The 22,894-nt window shown below is 45.2% G+C and overlaps 4 protein-coding genes across 5 annotated transcripts in view; 2 read left to right on the top strand and 2 right to left on the bottom strand.

Moving 5' to 3' along the window:
- Nucleotides 1–153: 153 nt before the first annotated feature.
- On the top strand, nucleotides 154–1,416 carry LOC117586117. Of its 2 annotated transcripts, none has more exons than XM_034275979.1 (4): nucleotides 154–337; nucleotides 403–633; nucleotides 712–1,012; nucleotides 1,067–1,416. In XM_034275979.1, the coding sequence occupies exons 2-4, from the start codon at nucleotides 420–422 to the stop codon at nucleotides 1,338–1,340; spliced, it is 789 nt and encodes a 262-aa protein (XP_034131870.1). In that variant the 5' UTR covers nucleotides 154–337; nucleotides 403–419; the 3' UTR covers nucleotides 1,341–1,416. The 2 variants fall into 2 exon arrangements, with proteins under 2 accessions (XP_034131870.1, XP_034131869.1); XM_034275978.1 differs by having other exon boundaries at nucleotides 155–337; nucleotides 400–633.
- A 698-nt stretch (nucleotides 1,417–2,114) lies between these two features.
- Nucleotides 2,115–4,256, top strand: LOC117586130 (circadian clock-controlled protein). The gene is made up of 4 exons (XM_034275995.1): nucleotides 2,115–2,242; nucleotides 3,204–3,449; nucleotides 3,546–3,846; nucleotides 3,912–4,256. The coding sequence occupies exons 2-4, from the start codon at nucleotides 3,227–3,229 to the stop codon at nucleotides 4,189–4,191; spliced, it is 804 nt and encodes a 267-aa protein (XP_034131886.1). The 5' UTR covers nucleotides 2,115–2,242; nucleotides 3,204–3,226; the 3' UTR covers nucleotides 4,192–4,256.
- On the bottom strand, nucleotides 4,198–8,989 carry LOC117586129 (DNA polymerase alpha catalytic subunit). The gene is made up of 6 exons (XM_034275994.1): nucleotides 8,876–8,989; nucleotides 8,624–8,818; nucleotides 7,655–8,568; nucleotides 5,051–7,596; nucleotides 4,514–4,992; nucleotides 4,198–4,457 (listed from the first exon to the last, which is right to left on the bottom strand). Exons 1-6 carry the CDS (start codon nucleotides 8,889–8,891, stop codon nucleotides 4,264–4,266), a joined length of 4,344 nt encoding a protein of 1,447 aa, XP_034131885.1. The 5' UTR covers nucleotides 8,892–8,989; the 3' UTR covers nucleotides 4,198–4,263.
- A 952-nt stretch (nucleotides 8,990–9,941) lies between these two features.
- Nucleotides 9,942–22,894, bottom strand: part of LOC117586327 (sericin 1) — a 51,297-nt gene continuing 38,344 nt past the window's right edge. Inside the window, exons 2-3 of the mRNA XM_034276318.1 lie at nucleotides 10,818–11,248; nucleotides 9,942–10,742 (exon numbers count right to left, since the gene is read on the bottom strand). Coding sequence (XP_034132209.1) covers nucleotides 10,882–11,248 — 367 coding nt within the window. The 3' untranslated portion in view covers nucleotides 9,942–10,742; nucleotides 10,818–10,881. The remainder of the gene's footprint in view (nucleotides 10,743–10,817; nucleotides 11,249–22,894) is intronic.

Genomic DNA, 22,894 nt, shown 5'->3' with positions numbered 1-22,894 from the left:
CGAATAACATTGGAGCTTGTCCAATTAAAGGCTATGGCCACAGACTGTTAGGTAAGGGAGTTTGTTTGACATTTTCAGATTTAGAGGCTGTAATGGATTGGTTATCCCCATTCCATTACAAATCCAACTGATTCGATCTGAACGACGAAACGTTTATGACAGTTGGCCAGTGCCATTCGAATGATTCACACGACCTGGAATTGGCTCACTGAACTGTAAAATCAATAAACAAAAACATTATTTGAATATTCGTGCGCTTCTTGCATACTTAAGGAGTTGAGTGTTCGTTCTGTGCTCGACCCAGAATTTCGTCGCATATTTGGTGTAAATAAAGAAAGTAAAAATTAATGATTGCACATCAAAAGAGTGACTGTAAATAATGTTTTTCCCCTTCAACAGCAAACCGTCAAACTGTTGTCATGTCGCAGCGCAGCTTCTCAAACTGTAACAGCTGCTGCGGCCTGTTAGCAGTGATACTTGTGGTTCTTTGCGGAAGTCTGGTGCATGCCGTGAATGAAAACAATACGGACGCGGATCTGCAGCGTTTGCTGGGACCCTGCCACATGCAGAGCAGCGACTTCGACAAGTGCATTCTGCAGGCCTTAAACGATTTGAAGATGTACTACAAAACAGGTGAGTGAGCCAAGCAGTTAACTGCTTGACCGTAACTGTTAACTCTGTAACCTCCGTGTGTGTCTCTGTTAACCGCAGGCATACCCGCCTATCATGTGAAGCCCTTTGAGCCCCATCATTCGGACTATGTGGAACTGCGGCGCGGGTTCGCGGTCCAAGGGATCGGCAACTTTTACCTCGTTTTGCGCAATGTCTTCGACCGCGGATGGTCGAACTCTAAGGTGACCAGATTCCAGTCCCATTTGGACGAGCAGCGCATTACCTTTTCGCAACACTTTCCTGAAAAGACCCTGGAGGGTCAGTACTCGTTCACCGCCTCGGTGCTGGGCACACAGATCCAGCGTCAAGGCTCCTGGAACCTCACGCTGCGCGATTACAGGTGAGGATTGCTTGAGTTATTTTCCAGCTTGAAAATTTGCAATCTTTTGCCCAGTCAAACCACCGACATTGTACGCGTTGGCGGCCCAGGCTCTCTCCTCAAGGTTCATGTGGAAATCGATCACATTGGAGGCCTGGAAATTCATGCTGGAAATCTACTTGGGCCGTCCATAAACCCATTGGCCGACACCATCGTCAATGGCCTCTGGCAGCTGGGTCTGCCCTTTCTCAAGCCCATGCTCAATGAGCTGGTGAGCACCGCCTTTACGGACATCTTCAACGAATCCTTTCGCTACTTTCCCCTCTCGAAGTTCCTGAGTGCAAAATAAACACCTTTACACTTCCTTCAGCTCTGCTGTAGCCCTTCATTAAACCCAAGAAGCTGCAACCTTGCCCATCCATTTATAAACAAATCTTTCACTTATTGGCAGCAGATTTTGCCAGTCTCTCAATTGATGCACTTCCAGCCAGGCAACCGCCGACAGCACGCACGAAAATTAAGTCATGAAATTTAAATTATTCAATCTGCGCCATGAACTTGAGCGCTGGCTCTGGGTACATGATTTGCGTTGCCTTTGAGTGTGCCAAACATCAAATAACCATAGCCGGACTTTGGGGCTTGCCTAATTAAATTCAGCTCACTTTGTGGCTCAGTTGTGTAGCTGAAGGGTAGCAGTAGTACAGGGTATATTTGAGTCGTTTGTGGGCACATCAATCTTCTTTGTTTTACTTAAATGTAAAAGAAGGCCACGAGGACAACTGCCTGTGTTTACCCCGCGGTAACTTGCCGTCGACACACTCTTCTCTCCATTTATTCCTGTTCCTAAGTGTTTCTTTTTGCTTTGGCCAATGATTTACGACAATTTTTTGACAAGTTTTCTTCCAGCTCTTATTTGTGGGTGGGGTGGACACAATAATAAGGAAACGTAAATTCCAAACGTTAAACTCAAGTTGACAAAGCTCAAGTTTGCTTTCGGCTTTCAAACATTTTTCCTGTCTGTCTTTTCAGTGTCTGGTTTTTTTTTTTTTTGCTGTAAGCTTTCTGTGGCGGGCTTTGGCTTGGTTTCGGGTTCGGGTTCGGTTTGTAGCTTCAGTTGGCCACGGAATCTCGAATGAATTACACGTCGCGAATTCGGTTCATTAAACTGCACAATTTTTGGAATATTCGTGAGAAAGAAGTTGATTCTGCCAGAATATTCCTGCCTCAAAGCTACAGCAAACATTGATTAAAGTAAATAGAGTAATTGTGCAAATATTTACCCAAAGAGAGTTATAAATGGGTTAAGCAACTCGTTTGGATTGGATGACTGACCGCTGGTCAAGTGCTATTGCAACTGCAGCGCCTAAAACTGAACAATTGCCAAATCTTTATCATTTGGCTGCCACTCTCGTGTTGCATGACTGAATGTTGTGTGTGTGTGTGGGGGGTGGGCCTAAGCCGGGAGTAGCAAAAGAGAGACTTCCCCCCCCTCAGTTTGTCTCTTGTTGAAGTCTTTGGTTTACAATTGTTTGCTCATCGCTCATTATTACTAGGGTTTTTTCTTCTCTCCGCTGCTGCGACAAGCAATAAGTCGTTTAAAATAAAAGAGGTCAAGTGCAGGCCGCACACAAAAGCAAACAAACAACAACAAAACACATTACAAAACCCTCAACGAAAATAAGACACACTAAAAACTATTGCAGCTGCACGTGGGATGTGGAATGTATTAGAGATGCTGTGAAATGGGTCTTTGGATTGTCCGAATTGTAAATGTTTTAATTCAGAATTAGAAGAAATTCCCAAAGAAAAACTGTGTCCAATTATGCATTTAAATAAAAGATAGATTAGAAAAAACGACAGAAAATACCTTCAAAAAATGCACACAAAACTGTTAACATTCGCTGAACAAAACTCTACACAAAGCCTTCAGCTGATAAGAGCTGACAAGTACATTCCAAACTGTTGCTCAATACATGCTTTCAAAACTAGCAACAACAAGTAACAGCAGTGGCTGTTCAGGAAAATTCCCATAAAACTTTAAAACAGCCATATTCAAGGGCAATTTGAACCATAATTACCTTTGGCTCTTCACAATCAGCAAATTAAACATCTTCGACATTGACCAAAACAGCAGCAATAACAGTAACAATCCACAAATGACAACTATAAACAATAAGAGATTTAACATTGGGTTTGTTTTTCCCATTAACAGCAGCAGCCACTAAAACTGTAGTCATGTCGCAACACTGCACCTCAAACTGTAACAGCTGTGTTAGCCGCCTTTTGGCTGCGTTTATTGTGGTCCAGCTGGTGAATGTGGCGCTGGTGCATGCCTCGAACCAAATAGATGTGGAGTCTGATCTGCGGCACTTGCTGGGACGCTGCCACAGCCAGAGTGACGAATACAATGACTGCATGAAGCAGGTTTTCAACGATCTGCGAGCGTACTTCACAACAGGTGAGTGCCACAGAAAGATTCGGCAACGACAACAAACAGTTGGGCAAGCACCGAGTAACGAGTAACCTATCCATGTACTACCTGTGTGACTTGCAGGCATACCCGACTATCACATAAAACCCTTTGATCCCCATCATTCTGACTATGTGGAGCTGCGACGCGGCGACGGAGCGCACGGCATTGGCAGCTTTCGTCTCGTCTTGCGCAACGTTTCCGAGTACGGTTGGTCCAAGTCCGAGGTGACCAAGTTCCATGCGGATGCCGAAGATCAGCGCATTGTCTATGCGCAATACTTCCCCGACAAAACCCTCGAGGGTCAGTACGAGTTCTCCGGCAAGATGCTGGGCACCGAGATCAAGCGTCGCGGCCCCTGGAACCTAACACTCTACGACTACAGGTGAGATAATATCCATGCCAATGCGAATGCTCAGGGGATAAGCTAACTTGACAATTCTTTGGCAGTCAAACGACCAGCGTATTACGCGTGGGCGGTCCAGGATCTCTGCTCAAAGTGCATGTGGAAGTCGATCGCATTGGCGGCATGGAGCTGCACATTGGCAACCTCCTGGGGCAGTCGCTCAACTCGCTGGCCGATGGCGTCATCAACAGCATGTGGCAGCTGGGTCTGCCCTTTGTCAAGCCCATGATCAATGAGCTGGTGAGCACCGCCTTCACGGACATCTTCAACGAATCCTTTCGCTACTTTCCGCTCGAGAGTTTCCTGGGGCCAGCAACCAGATGATCCTTCTTCTACACAAATTCTTGTAATATTTAATGGAAATCCTTAGAGCAAAGCGGTTAGTTAATTAAATGCTTAAACATCTGCCAAAGTGCTGGCGATCAGTTCGTTGTGGGGTCGCGGCCGTGGCGGTTGCAGTGCCAGCAGTGTCAGGGTGCGGCCAAAGAGCTTCCGCAGCGATATGACCACATACGCGGAGCTCTGCAAGTGCTGATCCACAGTCTCGTAGAGCAGCTGATAGCCCTGCTCCAGCTCGGGCGTTAAGGCAGCTAAAAGGGAGCGGCGGTTAGATTTGGAGACAATCGTTGGTGATGGCAGAGCTTACGTTTCTGTTGCAGCTGCTGCTTGTTGAGGTCAAAGATGAAGCGCAGGTAGCAGAGCTGATTGTAGAGATCCCGCTCCGTGTACTGGCGCAGCATGCTGCCGCTCTTGCACTTGTAGCACAGCGGCCGGCGCATGTTCTTCTTCAGCGTGAGTGTCCGCGTGTTGTAGTTGCAGTCCGGATGGTCGCACACCAGCCAGTTCCTGTAGAATCTCTGGACATAGCGACGAATGGCCAGCTGCAGCTGGTTCCGTATGCTCACCAGATACTGCAGCGGCGCGGTCTGGCACTCGGCCTTTGCGCACTGCCCCAGCACGGGCACATGCGATTGGTTGTTGCCCGGCCGGTAGGCGCTGGCCATCAGCTGCTCGCTCTTGCAGGTCACACAATTGAAGCGGAAGGGTTCGCACAGTCGATACAGCTGCAGAGTGGTCTTCAGCAGCGACTCGCCCTCGGCCTGCTCGTTGATCTCCCGCTGGGCGCTGCAAAAATCAAACAATTTAGGAATTGCTTTCCCCTTGCTGTGGACAGACGACTTACCGCTGTGCATTCTGTCTGTACTTGGTGGGATCCATGCCCAGGCACTCGGCTATGCGGCTGGCATCGGTGCCCTCCAGCACCTCCACCATGCGCGTGACCACCGGATGAATCTGATGGCCCAAGTAGTAGCCCGTGTCCAGCTTCAGCGTCTCGCTGCCCTTCAGCTCGTCCAGGTGATAGGCGCGCTGCATGGCCGCATTGGTGCTGCCATCCACGCAGATCACATAGTCCACCATGTCGCCCTTCTTGTAGCGCCGATTGCGCTCTCGATTCATGCGCAGTGCCACCTGCACGTGGGGCAGGGAGCCGCTGTTCACGTACTCCTGCGGCGCTCGCGTCAGCTGCTTGGTGATCACGAACAGCGGCAGTGGCACAGCCGACTGGGCCAACTGATCGCGGATGCGCTCAAGCTGGGAGTGGACTGCATCCAGCTTCTCCTCCAGCTGCTTCTCGGCAAGGATTTCGTCGAGCACGGCCTTGCCCACCATGACGGCCAGCTGGGACCAGTCGCGACGCACAATGTCCAGGCCCTTGTGCTCCTGCTCGCGCTTGAGGACTCCCTTCGCGGTCTTGCTCACCTTGACGGCGGCGTACTTCTTCTTCTTGAGCAGCAGCAGGCACGAGAAGACACCGTCGATGTCCAGCTCCAGCTGCTTGTACACCTTGTTCACGCTCTGCTTGATGCTGTGCCCGATCTTGTACACCTGATCGTAGTCCGTGATGTTGGTGTTGATCATCAGCGAGTCCGTGTCGCCGTAGACCACGTCGTAGTTGAGCTTCTGCACCATCTGCTGCGTGTTGGTGAGTATCTCCCGGCCCTTGTGCGTCACCAGAGCGGCCAGGTGCTGGGCGAAGAAACGCGAGTGGGCAAAGCCCAGGCAGCCGTACATCGAGTTGGCCGTCAGCTTGAGCGCCATCTGCCTGATGTGGTACTGCATCTGCAGCTCCGGCGACAGGTCCGGCACAGCCATCAGTTTCTTCACCTCGCGGCGCGACTCCACTAGACGCTTCAGCTGCAGCGGCAGGATGCCGGGCTCCGTTTTGGCATCGGGCAGCGTGGGCAGCTCGTCGGCGTCCACCGGCTGCTGGACGGTGGTGAAGCAGATGTTGTACTCCTGGATGATGCTCGGGTAAAGCGAATTGAAGTCCATCAGCAGGACAAACTTCTCGTAGAGGCCGCGCATCGGCTCCAGCACCAGTCCGCCCGCATAGGCGGCCTTCTTGCGTGCCGGCAGCGCCGTGGCATCACTGGCAAAGGTGGCATCGGGATCGGCGGCACGGCCACGCTGCGGCTTCTTGTCTGGCACAATGTAGTTCTTCTCGTGGAAGGCGTGCAGCAGCAGGAACTCGTTGCGCTCGGAGCGCCCGCCCTGCAGGGTGCGCGTCATGGTGTTGCCGCAGATGTTTGTGATTTGCAGGGCCAGCGGCATGATGTTCAGCTCGCACATGAGGCGCAGCATGTACGAGGTGTCCTGCATGGTCAGCGAGATGAGCTTCGTGATGCTCTCGCCCCTCTCGTACATCTCCAGCAGATCGTCGGCATTCACCTCCATGCGCTCCGACTCCTGCAGCTTGAGCACCTGCAGGCAGAGTGCCTGCAAGTCGTAGGACCTCGCCCGAATGCACTCCTCCGCGGAACGCTTCACGTCGCACACCATGCGCCCCACAAAGTGGTCGAGCAGACGCTTGCCAAAGGAATCCTTCAGTCGCAAGCGACCCATGCGCGACCACTGGGGTATCTTGAGGGCCACAATCTGGTCGGTGATTATGTTCAGCTGGCAGTCCATGGCATCGAAGGTCACCACCAGATCGGCATCGATCTGCTGATACTGCGCCAGGAACCAGCTCAGCAGCGCCCGCTCCGAGTCGTGCTTGTAGATCTTCGTGGACTTGTACTTGGCCAGCTCGATGTTCAGGTCGAAGGGCCAATTGACCACCGCCGGACGCGTCAGTGCGCACATGTGTCGGTTGAAGGCGGGCTGTGGCGGCGGCCTGTCGATACAGAAACGATTGTGGGTCAGCATGGAGATCATGCAGATCTCGTTCTTCATTGTCTTTGGGTTTATGGAGGTGCGCACGTTCAGTGCGAGGAGCGTTAGCGCTGGCGGCGCAGCTGGCTTGCCCTTGTCCTGCACCAGCTCCACGTTCTTTGGCTCCGCCACAATCAGCTCCGTCTTGCACCAACTCATCAGCGCTGGTGGCGCCCTGAAGCCGCTGATCTGCAGCCAGCAGGGACCCTTGATCTTGCGCTCCAGCAGGAAACGCTCCATGGCATTGGTGCTGGCACCAAAGATGTGCGCTATCGAATCGTACTTCTTGTTGGCCACATTCGGCGCCGCCTTCTTGCCGTCGTAGTGCACCTCCAGGTAGTCGCAGGTCTGCGGCACATCGATGCCAATGGCGTGATTGGCAAAGTTCTTGCTCACCTTCCGCGAACGGAAGGTCTCCAGCTTCAGCTCGCTGGCCACTTGGCTGTCAAACTCCTTGTAGATGTCCGCCACGGTCACCTTTTGCTTCGTGGGCTCCTTGGTGATGGGATCCAGCAGCTGTGGGCGACACAAATCTTACAATGCATTCCATATAGATGCAGATTCTGCAACTTACGTATTGCCTGGGCAGCAGATACAGCACTCGATTGATGTTTTGCACGCGCACACAGACGGACTTGCCGTCCGCCGTGCGCCCAAAGAGGAACACCTCGCCGGGCACTTTCTGTGGATCTTCGTAGGCCTCCCAGTACCAGAAGCGCAGCTGCTGCTCGGACGAAATGGCCGACTCCTGTTCGCCTGTCAGCGCAGACTTCTCAAAGTCATCGTCCATTTGGCAGATGGACTCCCAGTTGCTCAGCAGCTTGCTCATGTCCTCGGGCTGCTCCCCCTTTGGCGGCGGGCTGCTGGCGGGCTCTGGCTTGGCCGCCACTTCAAACTGATTCTCGTCGTCGTCCAGGCAACTGAAGTCCATGTCGTTGTCGGGAAAGAGATCCTCTGTGGCAGCCGCTGGCTCCTGCTTGACTGCCACAGCGGAGGGTTGTGTCGCTTCTGCGGCAACCTTCTTGTTGGGCTTGAGAATGCGCTCCAACATTTCATGATCGCTGCTGGCCTCGGCCTTCTTGCGCTCCTGCTCCTGTATCTTGATGTTGTTCAGGAAGCTGTTCATGTAATCCTTGGCGGCGGCGGCTTCCGATTTGCGTGTCGCAGACACTATTTTGGCTGGGGCAATCACCTTCTCCTCCTTGCTGGGCGCCACACCTGGCTCATCCATTTCCCCGAGAATATCCGCCAGGATATCATCATCTTTGACGCTGTTCTTTATTTCCGTCTTCTTGGGCACCGCATTGCTGAAGAGATTCTTGATGGAGGCCTTGCCCTTCGCTGGCTTTTCACTCTCCCGCGGCCGCTTCTTGCTGTTGCCCGCATTCTTCTGCTTGTTCTTGGTGTCCTTCTTGTCGCCGCCCTCATCGGAGTAGTCGTCTTCATCTTCGAAAAAGTCGCGTCCATCTTCCGCATAGCCAGTGCCATCTGCAAAAGCAAAAATGACAAATTTGTAACCAGGAAATCTCTGGCGTTCACTCACCCTCTTCGATCCAGTCATCGCCGTACTTCTCCTGCGCCCTCTTGGCGTACTCCCGCTCATCCACAACCTCGTACACATTGTCCACCTCCTCATCCACCTCGCATTTGTTCTTGGTGCCCTTCAATTTACGCAGCTTCTCCAAAGCAGCGAAGCGACCATTTTTGTCGATTCGCTGTCGCTTGACACGCGGACCGGCTGCACGTGAAAATTGTTTGTTAACGCATTACTCTCTCCGTAAATGCAGATACTTACAGGGTGAATCGGACATTTGGGCAGTATTAAGTTGCTAATTTTGGAATTTGTTTATGCTGCAAAAAATGATGGAATTGGCGGGAAACGATCAGTGTGCAGTGTGACCGCTGATATATCGATAAAATATACCATCAGACCCACAAAAATATTTATTTTGTACCTCATTTTAAAAATATACCGAAATATACCGTAGCTTTTAATAATATTCCTCGATTTTGATGTTCTATTTGATATTACTAGATTTTCAGATTTAACAATCAATTCTCCACAATATTCGCTAGTTTTTACGACTGCCTATTGTTGGAATTCTTACAAATTAAGTTTAAAACTAAGAGGTCAACCGAAAATCCCCACGGACAAGAGAGAAACTCCTCGAGGGACATTTGAAAAACATGTGTATGGGACTTTGGATACCCTATATTATTAAATACACCTCATAAATGGAATTAAGTGGGCGGATGAAATTCATGAATTATACCATTATGTACTGATTACCGTAAATATACCAATAACTCAACTTCGTTGTCAAAATATCCTGAAAAGTATATAATATATCTTAAATGGTCACCCTGTCAGTGTTACGGCGTAGCTTTCGATCCCTTCAAATAATACCTTAAAAATACTGCACAAGGTATCGACATAAACTTTTGTACAGCTGTTACCAAAAGATATATTGATACAAGTATCGTAACATGTTTGCGCATAACAGCTCTAAAATGAACAGAAAGCGGAGAGGTAAGTCGCAAAGTGAGCGAGCAGAGATTTTTCAAATGATGAACATTTCGCATTTAATTAACAAATGTTATGAAGCAACGTGGAACATATTGTATGTATTTTCTTACATTCTCCGACCCGGAGAGATCCGATGCACTGACACCAATGGACTGGCGGTACTCCTGCCTAGTGCTGTTAACAGAGTTCTGTTAAGCCACATGTTAGACATTTAAGTTTAACAGCCAATTCACATTTGAAAATTGTTTTCCCCTTTAAGCTCTTTGGACGAAAAATCGGATTTTAAACACAACTTGTTAGCCTTGTTTTATTCATATTTTATTCATCATGCATAATATTAAGCTTAAATAATAATATTTAATATATTAAATACAATAGACAGCATTTTGCGCTTACAAAATTTGTCATTTGTCATTTTTGTCATTATATTCCCTAAAACAATAATCGATGCAAAATCATGGTTTATATATATATATACACACATACACAAAACAGACTTACATATTACACATACATTCGCGTACATGCAAGTACATTTTTATGACTATATTTGCTGTTTAAAATTCATACAATATTTACAATTGAATAGAAAATATTTAGAATTTCTGCGTCTCGTATTCTTTCGATTTATACATTTTACAATTGGTTTTCCTTATTGTGTGTGTGTGTGTGTGAGGAAAGTGTGATTTAAAGATGGGAAAATACTGTTTAATGGTGTGGGGAGAGAAAACATTAATGGTGAGGGTAAGAGAGAAGGTTCTTTGAAAAGTCAGTCTACCAAAATGAAGAGTTCATGGAACATTGAAAAAGAGAGATGACAGAAAGACGATGGCGATAGAGTGTGCAAGTGTTGAGGGGTTTGTCTTTGAGGTATTATTCCAGCTATGGGGTATACATATTTCTCTTCTATATAGTTAATTTTTTATCGAGCCATAGTCATGGCACAAACATTTTTCTTTTCTTATGTTCTGAAGGTTTCTTTCAGGATTTGTATTCATTGATAAAATCCACTTCCAGTTCCAGTTCCAGTTTCGATTTCCAGTTCCACTTCCCATAGTTTGGGCTAAACATTTAACAACAGCAACAATGATTAAAACGACAACAACAAATAATGGTTAACAAGTGCAAGACGGAACTGAAATGAAAGAGAAAACACAGAAAAGATGAGATTAGAATTGGAGTTTCCTCAAAGATATTTCCATTCCATTACCTTGCTCTGTGCCTGCACAGATGCCACGCTGGACCCTCGGTCCTCCGTCCCGTCCCCCCGCCCCTCACACCACTTGGACTGTGGCAAAGGCACTAAAGGTGACCTTCTTGGGGAACTCCGGTCCCGGGGAGCCGCGTGTCTTGATCACCGGCTTCAGGGGCTGACGTGGCTTAAGGGAGAGCAGACCCGCGGATGCGGCCAGCTCCCTGAGGCGCTGGGAGAAGCCTGTGCTGGAGCTGGCAGACGTTGTTGTTCCTCCATTGCCGTGATGCTCCAGTCCGGCGCAGTCCAGGACATCCAGTCCGTTGTTGGAGCGATATACCTGGGCCGTGGCCGTGGGATAGACAGCCAGATTGGTGCCGCCGCCGGTCGATGATGTGACGGATGATGTTGTTGCCGTTGCCGTGGCCGCCGCTGCTGGTGTTATGTACCTTCAAGAGAGTAGAGAAACAGGGTATCGGGGATTAGTCAGCCTGCTAATTGATTTATTTTGTATTTAACCAACGGCTAAGCAGATGCGCGCACGTGTCAGGTGTGAAGAGAGCAGCGCCTCAAGGGGAGTGTCATGCCATCATGCCCCACCAAATCGCACACAACTGCGAACTCTTTGGAGGATGAAGCCAGGAGATCCATTTGTCTGCCTGGCAACAAGATCAGCCAGGCTAGCATCCAACAATCGTTCAACAATTTATTCATAATCCATCAAAATATTCATATTTGTGTGTTGCTGCACCCAAAGACACCCAAAGACGCTAATCAAATTGTTTATGAACTCGATCTTTGGGCTACTTTAAGTACATAAATATGTATCTACATATGTAGTTATTTATATGGTAAATACATCTATCTACACATAAGTATCTTTTTAAGGCTCTTGTTTTGTGGCAGCTCTAGTATTGTGCAAAAATATATATGCAAATGAGTTAACAAACAGCAGCTTGGTTTTTTTTGGAGTAATTGTTGTGTAAATAAAGTGTGATGAAAAGCGAAGGCAGGCCATGATGAGGCATCAATAAATACACTCTGGGATTGGGGATTTTTGTTCAGTCTTTCAAGTGGCATTATCCACGGAAAGCATTGGGGAAACTTCCACTTGGCAACCATTGAATCATCGAGCTTCAATTGAACTCCATTCCATGAGCGCTTTGTACGCTTTGTGGGGCACACTTTAATTGGGTTTTAGGCTTAGGCCAAATATTTGCATAGCTTTGTAATATATTTATTTATTGGTGGGCTGGAGCACAACGAAAGGAAAGTTGTCAATCATTGAGCTACTCTGTCTGCGGTTAGGGTATTGTTAAAACATAAACATTTAATTGGCAGTCGCCTGATCTGCTCTTTGTGGCTTAATGACTGTTGTTTTGGTTGCTGTTTCGGTGTTTGCCTTTCGGCTTTGTTTGCTTAATTGTGGCAATTATTTTGGCAATATAATTAACTCGTTTGATGCCAATCTTGAGACGTGCTTGGCCCTTAAATTGCAGCTGGAGTGCACTCCAGTGGAGTGTTAGCCATACGATCGATTGCCTCGTGCTAGAACTTCCTATTGAATAACATTTAACCAAATTAAGTTAGACAAAAAAACTGCCTGAACTTCAGCTGTGGTCTGATGTTCAGGGACTTTGATCGGGTTGATTGCGATATTGATACGCTCTGAAAGATCTTAGTGGGTCACAGTCACAGCCAGAGCCGCAGTTAGAGCTAGGAAAAATCTTAATTACGTTCATTAAATTGGTTTGGCCAACTCTCAATGGAGAGGTTTATTGGCTTCACTTCAATGCTCGCATTTTCATGCCCCGGCACCGTGTGAATTATCTCTGGGGTTCCTCGCCTTACGTTTTTTCACTGCGTGTATTTTGTCCATTGTTGGCGCTGGAGATCGCTGCGCTTTATGTATATTTAATTAAGGTTTATCAGTTGGAAGTTGCATACAAAAGGCATTTTTTGGCGTCTGTCTCTCTTTTTTTTCCATCTTCGCTTCGCTTCGTTTCGGTTTGGTTTTTGTTTTGGCATTGAACTTTGCTTTGACTTTGAGGCATTCAAGAAATCGTAATTAATTATAATATTATAAACATCTTCATATTGTTTGGGCCTAGGCCCATCATCATATGAGTGTGTGGGAAAATCATTTGCAATTTTTCACACAGTTTACAATTTACAGTCTTGCAGTGGGAGGAATTCTGCTTTTGTGTTTTGAAATATTTTTGTTTTTCACATTTGTAGCAATGTCAAGGGAAAGTACCATAAAATGTCTTAAATTGTTGAAGTGGTTTGGTTTTTCTTTTCTTTCTTTCATCTGAAGAATTTCCATTTTTTAGATTTTTAAATATTTATCATGATCTTGGTTTTAATTAGGCTTTAACTGTGGCATCTGCCTAGACCTGCAAGGCCGCTAAAAAATAATTATAAGACACGCACAAAGAAAATGTTTGATTACAAAACAAAGCACTCAATACGATTATTCATTACACGCTTTAATAAATATTATTAATCTGATCTTATAGGGCTCTTCTCTACCACAAAGAAGGGTTTTTGTGTGATGGTAATCTTCTATGGAAATGGTATTCCCTTGAAGGTCTAATGTACATCATTTTATTGCTGTTGTCAGTCTTCTCTTGGCCACATCTCATAAACAGATTCCCATGCATCTCCTCTAGATCTACACTCCAATTAAAACGCATCGAAATTGGCTTAAAGAGTTGCTAATTTTGACCCAATTCTCATCGCTTGTGGGAAAAGCGGCCTGCTCTGGAGGGGGTGGAGATTGGTCCTTGTTAACCGGTGGAGTTAATAAATCATTGCTGATTTCGGATTGCCCAAGATGTTTGTTTGTTTTCCCCCTTTCATTTTTAATAATATATCATTTTCAATTCAAGTTCAGGCAGCGCATAAATTTCGAATTGATCGACGGCCAGAGGGCCAGAGGAAGCTCGAGGAAGCCTTTGGAATAATTTTCGGGCTGTTGCAATTTAATCGGCAGATCAATGAAACTGATACGGGATTGGCAGTTAATTTGATTTTGATGTGGCAATCAGCGTCGACCGTGCTGCATCCGCACATACAAATACTCGTATATTTATTTCAATTTTGATGTCACGAAGTTGTCAAAGATTTGACAAATTACCAAACTAGTTTTGGCCCCGTGCCCGTGCCCGTGCCCGTGGCTGCCGCTAGCATCTTTATTGGCCAATAGCCGGTACTGGGAAGCATTAGGCAAATGCCTGGCATTATAATTTGTCAAATGCACTCGACATAAATCCATCAAAGTGGCATCCATCGATGGAGGAGCAAGCAACAGGCAAGCAGATTGCATAATAAATTCAAATAAAAAGCATAACAATAAAGCAAACGAATAAAAGAGGGGGAGCCAAGCAGGTGCGATGGCAAAAGAAGATGCGAGGCATATACAGATACAGATACATATACAGATACAGATACAGATAGATAAACACACAGAGCAAATGGAGAAGAGGCAGCTGCCTGCCTGTTGCCTGCCGCCTGGCTTCTAACATAATTACATATTTTTACTGTTGCAGTTGCATCTTCTGCTGCACTGTGCCCTACCCCCCTGCTCGTGTGTGGCATGTTAAGCAGCTGCCAGACCCAGAAAGTGGCAAAAGAAAATATATTATAAAGAAAGAAAACAAAAGAAGCGCCGCACATGCGCAGTTTCACATCCGCATGTGCACACACACATACACACACACACCACTCCCCTTCCCCCTGCTGCATTCTCCCCTGTTGCCGCTTAACAATTGCTTCATTTTGAGGCAAATGAAAAGTTATTTTGATGCCACAATTATCCAGCAAAGCCAGAGACGAAGCTGCGCCAAATTCCAGTTGCTCGAGTCTTTTGTTTTAGCATACGACAAAATATTCTGCACTTGAGGCTGATGCAGGGGAACAGGTGTTGGCCTGGCTTAGGGACAGTGTAGAGTGTGCAGCTGGGCAGAGATTAATTGCACTCAGTGTGGCATACCCAGAGGTACGAGTGTTTATGGTAAACAGCACGGGGACATCTTGCTAGTGATTTATAATGCCAGGAATAGTAAAAACAGGAAAACATTCAAGTACTTTGTTTAACAATGAAGTAAATAAAGCAAAAGTATCCATTTTACCATAAAAGTGTATATAAATAGATGTCTGGCACAATGATTTTAGGGTTTTGTATATTTCGTTCAGTTCGAAATATTTGAGTAAACATTTGTGTACGAGCCAAACACAAAGTTCTGCTTGGCTCACACCCCATAAATTAGAATCTTTTTGCTCGCTTTTTCTTCGTTTTGATTTTGAGCATTTTGTGGTATAATTTATTTGGCATACTTTAAGCAAGCTGTTATTAGCATCGCATCGACTTTTGACTGGTTCCAGGCAATGGGCCATTGTCTGTTGTTTTGCCGCCGCTTTCCTGCCTCGTACTCGTAATATTGAAATAAAAATATATATCGCCTCATTTGGCTGCTTCAACTCTTGACATTTTCGGAAACACGTTTTGATTGAGTCTCGATGGTATCTCGCAAAAATATATATTCTAATACTTTGAGCATGGGCGTACTCCCTTTTGGCGGCGCTGGCGGTGCCTGCCATCAAATGTCAAGGTTGCAGTGTGGCAAAAGGCTCTTTCATATTTCTCACTGCTTCAACAAAGTAAGTTCCAATTTGTAATTAGAATTGAAAACAGAAAAGCCATAGCGCAGGGCAAGCATAAAACCCAAATGGATCTATGATTGTTTGGCCAAGCCATCTCAGCAGCTACATAGAATCCATAGAATCCAGAGGCTCTTTGCACAAGGTTCAACTGCCGCAAACAAACTGCAAAGGGAAACGCATGCGAAGAGAGCAGATCTTAAGTACTGACCACACTCCACACACTGCTTGAACTTTCCTTTTGCTTTATTATTGCAGTACAGGAAACCCAATTGCTGTCTCGTTTCGCCAGTGCCTAAGGGAGAGCCAGAGAGCAAGCGCGCACTTGCGAGAGAGCGCAAGTGAATCAAAGCTCTTGTCAATGAAGTGACGCGGAGAGAGCAGCAGGTGGAGTGAGAGAGACCGACCGCGTGTCTATTGTGCTTTCTGTTCTACTCATCTCATCTTCTCTTCCCTTGCCATCCCATCCATCCGCCTGTCTGCTGCCACTTCTGGCCATTGAAATTGTTTATTGAAATCGATGATGAATGATTGAAAGTAACTATTAGTTTCCAGCATCTGTGGCCTGCCTTTTGTTGTTGCTGTTGGCTGCTGTTGCTTTTATTGAATTTTCTGTCGGAAGCAATTTACAAATTGTTTTGCTAGACATCATTTTCTGCTTTATTTTGTTCACCTTCTCTCTTGCCAGCCTCTGCTTCTGCTGCTGTTTCTCTCGCTTCCTCCATTGAGTCGCTTTCTGCTAGAAATTTCTTTGAGGTTTTTATGTGGTTTTTGTTTGGCATGCTGAGTTCTTGTAAAACTGTAAAGTTGTGTGCTTAAAGAGAGTGTAAAACCTCTTGTTATAATAAAACTGTAAACATTCCTAGCCTTGGAGCAGAATTCTGAAAATCTCTTTTTTCTGACAACTATTTTATCCCCGAGGTGTGTGCTTTACATCGATACTCAAACTGTTGCTCAAATTAACAATAAAATCATAAAAGAAATTGCATGTCCAGGCAGCAAAAAACACTCACAAACAAGAGATGAAAGATATGTATGTACATATTCATGTTTGTATGTATGCACATGTAGAAAAACGATTTTATAATGATGTATAACAACAATAAAGAGCTAGAGCAAGTGAATTGCAGAGAAAGCTGCTGCCATCTCGGGGGCTGCCATCTAAATAAATTGTAAATTGTTCAAGGCGTTGCCCGAGCTGATAAGAGCAGTGATTAACACTCGCAAATTAACGAAAATCTCATAGTTAATGTGGCTGGAGCGGCGTGCAGCAGGTGGAGCCTCAGCTGGGCTGTACACAGGCGTTGAAGCGTGGGCAGCACTTAATCTCTTTTCACACTCTAAATGTAAAAAAGTGACAGAGAGATGGAGAACAACTGAGTGCTAAAAAATAAACTCACTCAATTTGTAGATGTTCCTCACACTTTATAGCCTCTACAAAGAGTTGATCGAACCTTGAAAATTGTTAAACAATTGCCTTTGCGCTTTAAAGAGCGAAATAACAACAAAAAGAGGCGACCAGACCTTAAGGTTATCATTAAAGAACAACTGGTACAACAAAAGCCAGTAGCCAGCAAAGAGCAAACACACAACAAAATAGAAGCCAGACAGAAAGAGTAGCAATAAACAAAAAACTATACTCAGAAGCCAGTACACTGAAAGAATTTAAAGCTATAATTTATTGCATTTAAAACTAAATAATGAATTGTACATTAAAAACACAAATCGGTTAATAAATGATCTGCAAATCTATTCAAAATATTTTAAAAGGTATAAAAAAAGTGTTCCTCTTTTTGTTTCAGTGTAAGCAAAAACTACAAGCCTCAAAGCGCAACAAAAAAGAACACAAAAGGAGCGCAAAAGAGCCAGCTGAGCGAGTGAGAGGAGAGGAGGAACAGTTATTTTGTAGCTGCAGCTAAGGGCAAAGCAAACGCCAGCCACAGCCACAGCCACAGCTCTTCAACCCATAAGAAAGACAAGGCAGAAGCGCCTCTGACGAGAGCCAAAGCCGAATGGCCGAATGGCTCTTTTATGAAGTAATTAAAGCGCATGAATTGGCCAATTGTCCAAAAGTCTGGGCCCGGAGACGAGGCGGCTACAAGCTGATGCTATGGAAGGGGCTGTGGCTGTGGCTGTGGTTGGGGCTGGGTCCGAGTACAATTCTGAAGCCTCCTCTTACAGCAAGTTGATGTGAATTAATTACTGACCCCAAAGCGTTGGCAATTTTCCAGGTGCTAGAGATGCCGTTAAAAGGCTTCCTTCTCAGCGCAGACCGAGGAGCTGAGCCACAGCGCAGCGCAGAGCTACTGTTCAGCGCCTGGAGATGCATAGATAAGGAACCCAAAAGATGGAGCACAAATTTTAAGTTGCAACAAAAGTTGATTACCAAAGTAACAAAAAAAAAAAGGAAGAAAAGAAACAAAACGAAGACGAAGGCATTTATGAACGGTTCTTTTGGGGGCATAGATTAACCCATATTAGAGATAAGTGCGGATTGCTGCTGCCGATTTTTAATGGAGATCATTGATAGCCCAGAGCATAGAAATCAACTTCCAGGGAGACTAAAGACTAAGACTTTTGGGCAAGCTTTAAAGATTTTTGCACTGTTTTGTTTTGAGCTGTTCAAACATTTTTTTAATTATATTTCAGCACTTGAGCATCCTAAGGCAAGTGCCACTAATTTGATGGCTAAAAGTTGTGACAGAATCTCCGATTGTTTAATAAATAAATTTGGAAATAATCGTAATTATACTTAAAGTGTTTTATGGTGAATATCTCAATTTTTCATCACTCTCAAAATGACAGCCCATTGATGTCAAGGCCGTTTATTTCCCAGAGCAGTTTTAAAGTATCTTTCCGGTGGCTGTAATCACACCCAAGCGGAGCAGCTCAAAATACTTTTCTTTTTTTTTTGTGAGGTGAGCGACAACTGCTATCAGCAAAAGCCACCAAGGAGTGCATCCACAAACAACTTCCGCAACTGGTTAACACCTTTCAAAAAGTAACACAAACAAAAAGAAAAAACGACCAGCGATCGAAAGACGTTCAAATCCCAACATTGCGTTGCACTTCAGTTGCTCAGACCATTCTCGTGTGTTTCCAGTTTTATATGTATGCACCGACTGGACGGACTCTGGGTACTGGATATCTGTACATAAATATCTGTACATATTGTATCTGTACAGTGGCATCTTGAGCCCGCCTCAAACGTATGCGGAAGAAGTAAAAGTTGTTCAGCATTTTGTTCATAATTATAAATATATAATGAAAAAAAATACAGGCAAATAAAGAAAATGTGCAACCAAGTGTCGACACAGCGATGAAATGGAAAGTACAGCCAAAGCAGATCAAATCAATCATTCAATCATACTTCAAGTATATGTAAGTGAGTGCGTGAGAGGGTAATAGAGGTTTAGAGAGAGAGAGAGAGAGAGAGAGAGGGAGAGCCAGCAATAATAATTTTATGGCCAAGCGGAAGCCAGTCAGTCCATAAGGAAGCGCCGTCCAAATGTCTAATGAAAATTCATGATGGAAAAAAAAAATACAAAAATTCAAAAGTCAGTAAAACTCAATTAACATTTATGCCCGATGACAATTTTTGTGATTTGTTTATGAGCGAAATGCACTGTCTTGTTGTTCTTCTCTCGTTTTGTCAGCAAATGTGTGCCCGCATCTCGGGTCCTGCCTTTTTATCTAGCTTTACGATGATGCGCCCGACTGTCGCACAGGTGGGTGTGTGGTTTATGAGTCGTTTGGCATTTCAGAAGCCATTATCAATCGTTTTAATGTCGCCCATAATGCACTGGGCTATGTGAAAGGTGTCCCAAGGTTCTCTCCAGTTTTAGAGTTATGCACAATTAAATGTAATTTTAAACATTCAGCCGGCTGAAAGATGACACTTTGGCAAACAAGATACGCCAATCGAGTTCTAAATTAGATATGGAAATTCTATGGTTATTATTAGCAGGATAAATCAAGCTAAACTGAATGACATTTGACGGCAGGGCAAGTGGTTTTAAGGGTAATATTTGCTATTATTGCTATTATTTGTAATCTTTAGCGTCTGGCAACTGAATGCCAGTGCGAAGGTGGACAGGAATCACTTTCAAATTGACTCATAGTCATGAATATTTTATAAATATGAGTCAAACGAGCAGCAGTTTGTGGGTTGCCAGCCTTGCAGGTGATTCAATAGCTTACGAAATCAACATCCAACACAAATCTCATCTCCATTGAACTTCAATTGAGTCTCCAAATATCAATTACACATTTTTAAAATTAGATTTATTTCCCATATAGACACTTCCCTGGCATCTGTCGCCTCCATTTTCACACAGAAACTTTTCTATTTTACTGCATCCACAACTTCAATTTGTTTGCTGCTTTGCATAAAGCAAAATAAACTCTTTGAGCCCCGACCGAACACTTGAACCTTTTCCGCTTTGCAGCTGCGATGCAATCCGTTTCGATCCCAACCCATTGGAGGCTTCACGGCAAACACACACACAAACGGATTGGATATCTATGCAAACTGTCTGTAAGTACCTGACTAGCCCTGACTTTACTCTTCAATGCACTTTTGGCATTGAGTTGTTGCTGTTGCTGTTGCCACTGCCACTGCCGCTGTTGCAAGTTGTTGGCGTAAGAGAAAAAAAAAACCTGCAACTTGGTCAAAGTGTCGCCCTGACATGTTTTTGCCAAAGAAGCGGCAAGCAGCAGAAGGAGAAGGAGGATGCGGAGGGGGAGGGGGAGACCCTGCAGTTGTTTTGAGTCTCGATGTCTCAGAGTCTCGGAGGCAAGAAAAGAAACACTTTCCGTCTTTACGCAAAGCATTAACCGCAAAATGTCTTTGGGAAAGGCAGTCAGACAGCCAGCCGGCAAGCCAGTCAGGCCATTGAGAGGCAGTCAGCAGCGGCATAAGTCGGGGAGTCATGCCATGACATGTTTGGACTTTCTGAGCAGGAAAGGAAGCCACAGAAACGGCAAAGTGCCATTGTGTCGCCTAAGTTACTGCTGCTGCTGCTGCTGCCCCACGTTGCAACTGCTGGAGCAGTGTCTGTGCTTCTATCGACTTCAGGTTACCTTAAATTCTGGCACATGCTTCTGCGTTTTTCTACATTTCTACGAACACATATACCCCACTTTTACCCAGTACCAAGAAAGACTACCCAAGGCAGTGCCGAGGAGCACCTCTCCCACTGACTTCTGCAGGCAGAAATGTTTTTGAGGGCATCGCATCATGACGACGAGACTTGTCGCGACTTTGTGGTCAAGTCTAGGCTTCTCCCCTGCCTCTACGTGCTCTACGAGACCCCTCCCAGACTCCAGCTCGTCGTACTTCGAGTTGGTCAAGTGGACGCCCGGCGGAATTGAGTCAGTGTGACAAACAATAATTTCCTTATTCGGCCGCGAAGCCCTATAAAACTGACCAACTGACCTTCCAACTGGAACTACGGGGAGTAAGTACTACGAAATCAGATTTCAGTTTCAGCCTGAAGCTAATTTCATGCAAATTATCCATAGAGAAAATGCTTTTGTGTGTCGCTTTGCGGTGGGCGTTGTCCACTTGCATAATTAAAATAGTTTCGACAATAGTTTCATTCCATTCCCAAACAAATTGGAGCAATTTCTGTCTCAGCTTCTACGATTTCTGCTCTGTAATACTCGCAAACAAAACTGTGGGGTAATTTTTGTATTTTTTCGTACATTGCGAAACTTCCATTTCAAATGATAAACGAGAGGGACACGCCCCTCTAACGAGTTACGAGCTGGGAGACAGAGTCAGTTGTTTTGGTTTTTCTCTGCGTTTTTTGTTTTTGTTTTGTTTTTTCTCTGTGACAACATTTAAACAATTGTCTCGTTTTGGTGTCTCTAATTGATAGTGTCGCTAGATCGGGGATACAGGGATCCAGGGACCCCAGTTGGAGCTGGGGGACTTAATAAATAAAAGGCTTTGCCTTAAGGCTTGGCTGATGTTAGCAGAAGCATCAATAGCTATCAAATCTAAGTTTGAGCTTTAGGGATTAATTTCCCACAATTTAAATCAATTTATAATATTTTTTGTAGTTCTTTTAGAGGCCCTTTATTCTTTCTCCAACATATTCTCAGTCTGCAAAGCTTAAATCCCATAAAAACTGAAATCGTTTCGTTTAGCCAAATTTATGCCATCAATCTTGAAGCCCTTTCATTAAACGCAACTCTCGAAATTTGCATATCCGATAATACCACTCCGGTGACTGCCACACAAAGTAAAATGAAGGCCACAAGCCGAATATTCTTCTTCGTTTTGGTGGGCCATGGCGTGACTATTGGCCAATCTAAATCCACACACGGCTGCCACGGACTTTGATTCGAATATTCGCATAGATCACCCATCATTACACACACGCAACGCAACGAAACGCAACGCCTTCAAAACTGTAAATGTTACTTGCTCAAAAGACCCAGAAAATATACAGCAAAAAGCAAAAAGCAAAAAAAAGAGCCAGAAATAATTACAAACAAACAAAACGGTTGCCGTCTCGCAGCGGTGGTGGCAGCAGCCGGAAAAGCGGGTCAAAAAGCAGTTGCAAATGTTAAAGTGATTAGCACAAGTTGGCAGGCCCCCAAGAGACCCGCAGAGCAGCAGAGGTGAGGAAAGAAGTAAAGAGCAGCCAGCCAGCCAGCCGGCAATTAGCCAAACAAAACGAAGCTTAGAGCTGCCAAAAAAAGATGATCATCAATGGGCTGACTAGATGAGATGTTAGACTGTGGTATAGATGGATGGATGGATGGTTGGATTGTCGGATTGTTGGCTTGGGATGTTGCTTTCTAGGCTAATAGCACACTAAAGCCCCGGGGCCACAAAGTGTTCCAAGTTTCAAGCTGCAACATAGAAAGAAGTTTATGCAAATCATTGGAAGGCGGCAACCTGTGTCGTCTTCACATGATTTGACAAATTCCGATTGGGCTCCCAATAAAATAATAGGAACAGAAAAAAAATAAATATTACAAGCTTCTGCTGCTGCTGCTGCTGCTGACCAGGCGGCCATGACAATGCGATGCTATCGAAATGCGGGAAAAACAGCGACAGAGAAAACACGCTCACGAATGGAACGGAAATTCCATGGAAATGCTGAAAAACTAAATCTTTTGATCCAGCCCAAAAAACACGGAAAAAACAGCAGAAAACCCAACCCAAGCCACAGTTAAATCAAGGTCTAATCGAATGAGCCAAATCTATTGTTACCCGCAAAAAAAAAAAAAAAAAAAACAAAATAAAAAACAGGCAGCAGCAGCAGCAGCAGCAAAAATTGTTCTCTTGTATTTCGATGGGCTGTGAGATGCCTTTGGTTAATGGTTAAGCAGTTTCAGTTTCCTGTAAAAAATTTGTACAAGAGAAATATTTTGTTGTTAAGCAAAAATAGATCTCGAGCAAGGTACCACCCCCCCCC

This window comes from Drosophila guanche, unplaced genomic scaffold, assembly GCF_900245975.1.
Source record: "Drosophila guanche unplaced genomic scaffold, DGUA_6, whole genome shotgun sequence".
In the NCBI taxonomy this organism is placed as follows: domain Eukaryota; kingdom Metazoa; phylum Arthropoda; class Insecta; order Diptera; family Drosophilidae; genus Drosophila; species Drosophila guanche.
The sequence above is the reverse complement of the archived record's forward strand: the minus strand, read 5'-3'. Positions and strand labels throughout refer to the sequence as shown.

What these genes read in the sequence shown, in the direction of transcription:
- LOC117586117 (XM_034275979.1), top strand. Translation starts at nt 420, where the DNA reads ATGTCGCAGCGCAGCTTCTCAAACTGTAACAGCTGCTGCGGCCTGTTA. An exon ending in GAAGATGTACTACAAAACAG is followed by an intron (nt 634 to 711) that starts GTGAGTGAGCCA and finishes TGTTAACCGCAG; the next exon opens with GCATACCCGCCTATCATGTG. An exon ending in CTCACGCTGCGCGATTACAG is followed by an intron (nt 1,013 to 1,066) that starts GTGAGGATTGCT and finishes TCTTTTGCCCAG; the next exon opens with TCAAACCACCGACATTGTAC.
- LOC117586130 (XM_034275995.1), top strand. Translation starts at nt 3,227, where the DNA reads ATGTCGCAACACTGCACCTCAAACTGTAACAGCTGTGTTAGCCGCCTT. An exon ending in GCGAGCGTACTTCACAACAG is followed by an intron (nt 3,450 to 3,545) that starts GTGAGTGCCACA and finishes TGTGACTTGCAG; the next exon opens with GCATACCCGACTATCACATA. An exon ending in CTAACACTCTACGACTACAG is followed by an intron (nt 3,847 to 3,911) that starts GTGAGATAATAT and finishes ATTCTTTGGCAG; the next exon opens with TCAAACGACCAGCGTATTAC.
- LOC117586129 (XM_034275994.1), bottom strand. An exon ending in CGATGACTGGATCGAAGAGG is followed by an intron (nt 8,569 to 8,623) that starts GTGAGTGAACGC and finishes TTGCTTTTGCAG; the next exon opens with ATGGCACTGGCTATGCGGAA. An exon ending in GCAGCAGCTGCAACAGAAAC is followed by an intron (nt 4,458 to 4,513) that starts GTAAGCTCTGCC and finishes GCTCCCTTTTAG; the next exon opens with CTGCCTTAACGCCCGAGCTG.